The sequence below is a fragment of the Opisthocomus hoazin genome, chromosome 4 (assembly GCF_030867145.1).
Source record: "Opisthocomus hoazin isolate bOpiHoa1 chromosome 4, bOpiHoa1.hap1, whole genome shotgun sequence".
NCBI lineage: Eukaryota > Metazoa > Chordata > Aves > Opisthocomiformes > Opisthocomidae > Opisthocomus > Opisthocomus hoazin.
Genome location: NC_134417.1, coordinates 17244948 through 17249164, shown reverse-complemented (window position 1 = coordinate 17249164; position 4217 = coordinate 17244948). Strand labels below are relative to the sequence as shown.

Genomic DNA, 4217 nt, shown 5'->3' with positions numbered 1-4217 from the left:
CCACCCTCGCCTCTGCCAGTCGGCGTTGGAGCAGCCCGGCCGAGCCCTGCGGTAATAGATCGTGGCAGGGCTGGTATTTCACGCTGGCACTGCTGTAGTTCCCAACGACGAGGGACTTGCCTGCTCCTAACTCTAATCCAACGAACCCCTGACTACAGGGAACGGGACCAAGAATAAAGGCAACGGCCCACGAACTGATCAGCCACAGACTGACCAGAGGCGACTTCACATGCCCTTGGCTGGGGAACCCACCTCCACCGGAGTCGTGCTCAGCCCTCTGCCCTTGAACATCTCCAAGATCCCCATTTTTCTCCTTTCCTTCACATATGATGGCTACAAAGTGTTTGTTACCTTTAATCCTGGACGATGAATTTCTCATCAGTGACACCTGTCCCCGTGCAGCATGCATGCTCTGCGGCTCCAGCTCACCCACGATTGCGTGTCACAAAGCAGCGCGGCCAGAAAGGGAAGAGACTCTGCAAAAGCATGAAAAATTTCTCTTCCACTGAGAGAAGCAGATCTTTTTTCCCAATTCTATCTCCTACCCTACTGAACCTTTTAATATTGCCTTTAAAGGTGATGCAGAGGGTAGAAAAACCTGTTGTAACCTGTTCATTAGATGGAGAGGGGCTGATGGCAAGCAGTTAATATCTCAGCCTTACAGGGATGCGAAACCTCCCCCTGTGCAGCAGAACAAAGGAGAACTTTCCGAAGGAAACCCAGAAGCAGTGTTCGCCGGGGATGTTGCAAGGGGTAAGATAAGCCAGGTAAGAAAGCCTTTTAGTGTTTGTGGCTGAAGAGGGAATGAGGTAGGTGTGGGGTGAACTTGTACTGTGAGCCACTTTTACGATCCCCATTGCTTGGAACACACAGCTGTGATTTGTATTGATGTCTCTGGTGGTAAATCCTCCAGGCTGACTGAAGTGCCAGCGCTGAGGATTTGACTCAGCCACAATTACACGGATTTGATATCTCAAGCACCACTGTGTCTCCAAGTGCCTTAGAAAGACCACAGCAAAAAAAAAATACCTTTAAGAGGTACTCTGTGTGTGCACGTATGCGTGCGTGTGGATGCTGTTTGCTGCTGCTGCCCTGAGACAGGCGACATTTCAAAGACAAGCAGTCTTAGAGAAGTGACTTAGATTTTCTCATTGACCACCAAGTCTCAGCATCACCCTTTGAAACATAAACTTTATTGCAACAAAGAATTAAAAATAGTACATCTGAAAGAGCTGCAGAGTGCATGTCATTAAAGAACTAGTCAGAAATCACAACTCAAGCAAATCGTGTACAATTGGAACAGAAAGTTTTATTAAAACAAGTGGAAATCAAACTCAAATCTTCCTTGTTTGTTTAATTTCACCGTAACCATGGATCATGTATTTACAGTCTTCGCCTCTTATGGTGAAGGTTCTGCTCAGGGTGGGGGGCTAGGAAGAAGGCAGGGATGGATGGGGAGAAGAGGTGGGTTTCAAAAGCTAACAGGATGTGAAAGTTTTCCAGAAGAAGTTCTTGCAGCCCGCTTTGCGTTCCCGGGGTGCCAGAGCGGGGTTTGAGTTAGCCGAGCGCTCCAGCTCCAGTCTCACTTCGTCCTGCTCAGCCCCTCGGGACAAGTCCTCAGACTCCAGGGCTTCATTTTCTGTCTGGCTTGGCTCTGAGAGCAGTTCTGCCAAAAAGTACTTGGCCAGTTCCTTGGGGAAGAAAAGAGAGAAAGAGAGAGAGGGAGACCACAGTTACTCCTTGGATTTTGGGGGCTCACCGCTTTGTCTCTCTAGGACACCTTTGTGCCCAGATTAGAGAGACGCAGAACTCTGGAGAAGAAGGGGAGCCCCGTTTTCCAAGGTGCCCAGCCTGACAGCTGCTACGCAGCAGCTGCGCCTACGAAATAAAGTGGAGCAGAAGAGTGGAGGGGACTACCTGGTGTGGGGAAGAGACCACTGTCCTGGCCATGGCAGGGAATGAACTCATCTGAACACCACATCACCTTCCCTTCCCTTCCCGCTGCTCCAGCACACTGTGCTGGACTCAGCGAGGATGCTGCGAGGCTGCTGCTGAAGCGACGCGGGAAAGGTCTTTGGGGGAGCTCGCAGGGGAGCCTGGCTCGGGTCACCCTCTCACTGGGGGTTGCTTTCCCTCTTGTCCCTCCAAGCCCTGCTTATTCCCCTGCATGGATGAGGACACCTTCGTTCTGCGCAGGGGCGGCTCCCTTGGTTCAGCGCCCTGGAGAAGCCCTGGAGAGCTTCACAGGGGGCTCTGCCCTCTGCCCCTGTAGCGGCTGCTCCTCACCCCCCACCAGCACCCAACTGGGCTGGGCTGGGGGCCGTCTCCCCTCGGCATCTCCAGCTCAGCCCCGGCAGGGAACCAGGGGGTCTGTCAGGGAACCGGGGTGTGCAGCAAGCAACTGGGGGGCTGAAATGGGGACATTGGGGAGGTCCGGTGAGGAACTGGAGGTATGCACTGAGGGCATTGGGGTGTCCAGTGGGGAACTGGAGATGCCTGCAGCAGGGTCTGAAGCTGAGGGTCTGCAACAGGGGTGTCGGGGGCTCTGTCAGGGAAATGGAGAGTCCTCAGTGGGGAGTTTCAGGGGTGGTCTGGAGGAGCTGCTGGGCTCCGCAGCGGAGCAGCGGAGGTCCGCAGCCCCAGAGGGGCTGCCCGAGGGGTGCCCGTCGCGGCCTCCCCGTCGCGGGGCTCTCACCTGCTTCCCGGCGGCGGCAGCCAGTGACTTCTGCAGGAACTGCCGGAGCCGCGGGTCCGACGGGGCGGCCGAGACGGTGCCGAGGGCCAGGGCGATGGAGAGCAGGGCCAGGGCGCACTGGAGGCGGCACGACAGCATCTCGCCGGCGGGTCGGGCGCGGGGAGGCGGCGGGTAAGCGCTGGCTGCTCCGCTGCGGCTCGGCTCCGGCGTTGGGGATCTCCTCGCCTCCCGCCGCCTTTATAAACCTTTCTCCTGACGTCAGGGCGGGGGCGCCCCCCTCGCCCCGCGCCGCCGGGGGTGGGTCCCTGCCCGGCACGGGGCGGGGGGGGGGCGGCACCGGGGATGCTCCTCTCTGCCCGGTCCACGGTACCCACCCCCCCCGGCGAGTATACCCCCTCCCCGGATCACGGTCCCTCCGGAGCCCACGACCCTGCTCCCTCCCCGCGTGGCAGCGCCCACCCCGCGGGTCTGACCCCCATGCCGGAGGGCTAAAGCCCCCCCCCCCCAGCAGTCCTTCTCCCGAGCGCAGCTTCCCGCCCCGTCGGTTAAGAAGAGGCTGCAGAGTCCGGGCAGCTGGAAGGGGTTCCCTTAAGGGTGGGTTTGCCCCCGGCTCCAGAGGGGAGTGGGGGGTGCTGAGCTGCCCCCGGGGGTCCTTTCTGCCTCCCCGGCCCCTGCGGGGCTCTCCGGCACCGGTCCTTGCCCAGCCCCGCTCCCCGTCCTCGGCCAGCCCCACCGGCTGTCGGGACAGCTCCGCTGGCAGCCGGCAGCCTCCCGGGAGGCTCTGCGATAGCTCTGCGGCTCGGGGAAACAGCGACAAAGCGGTGCCTCTGTCGGGATGTGCAGGTCCCTGTCTGAGCCCGCGGGGACCCGTCTCCATCCCAGGGTGGTCGGAGCTGGTGGCCCCATGGGGGACGCGCCTGTCCCGCTGGGACTGTCACTGTCCCCCGCTCCTCCAGCCTGTCCCCGAGACCTGGCTGATGGCCACACTGGGCAAAGCTGTTGCAAGCCCCTGTCACCCCGCAGGACCGGCCTCTTCAGCTGTCTCCCAGCTGGCAGGAGCAGAGCAGGGTGCGCAAGGATGGGGTTCTGCTACTGCCCAGAAAAGGGATATCAGGGGCTCTCTCCCGTCTCCATTTCCAGCTGAGGTGACCCAAGTACTGTACAGGGGTCTCCAGAAATCTCCAATAGGACATTTCATTTCACGTCGAATGAGTGTGCCTCCCCCTCTTCAACCCTGGTGCTGCTGGCTGGATTTGCTAAGGCTGAACTGGGAGCATAAAGCATGAACGAAGGTGTTCCTGCTCTTGCTTTGCAGTCCAGCAAGAGGAATTGTTGCTGGTTGTTGGTTCCAGACCTGGCAGAACTCTGGGCTGAACTGGGACTGCCCTCCCTGGATGGTGTCTCCCTTTCTTTGTCCAGACATCTGCAGCCACACACAGCCTTCATCCTCTGCATCCGCCCCAAATCATGGTGCAAAATGAATGACACCCATGAGAGAAGAAGCCTTCATTTGTAGCCCAGG

The 4217-nt window shown here is 58.8% G+C and overlaps 1 protein-coding gene across 1 annotated transcript; it reads right to left on the bottom strand.

Moving 5' to 3' along the window:
* Positions 1-1289: 1289 nt before the first annotated feature.
* On the bottom strand, positions 1290-2928 carry SST (somatostatin). The gene is made up of 2 exons (XM_075417348.1): positions 2696-2928; positions 1290-1691 (listed from the first exon to the last, which is right to left on the bottom strand). The coding sequence occupies exons 1-2, from the start codon at positions 2831-2833 to the stop codon at positions 1479-1481; spliced, it is 351 nt and encodes a 116-aa protein (XP_075273463.1). The 5' UTR covers positions 2834-2928; the 3' UTR covers positions 1290-1478.
* Between the last annotated feature and the right edge of the window lie 1289 nt (positions 2929-4217).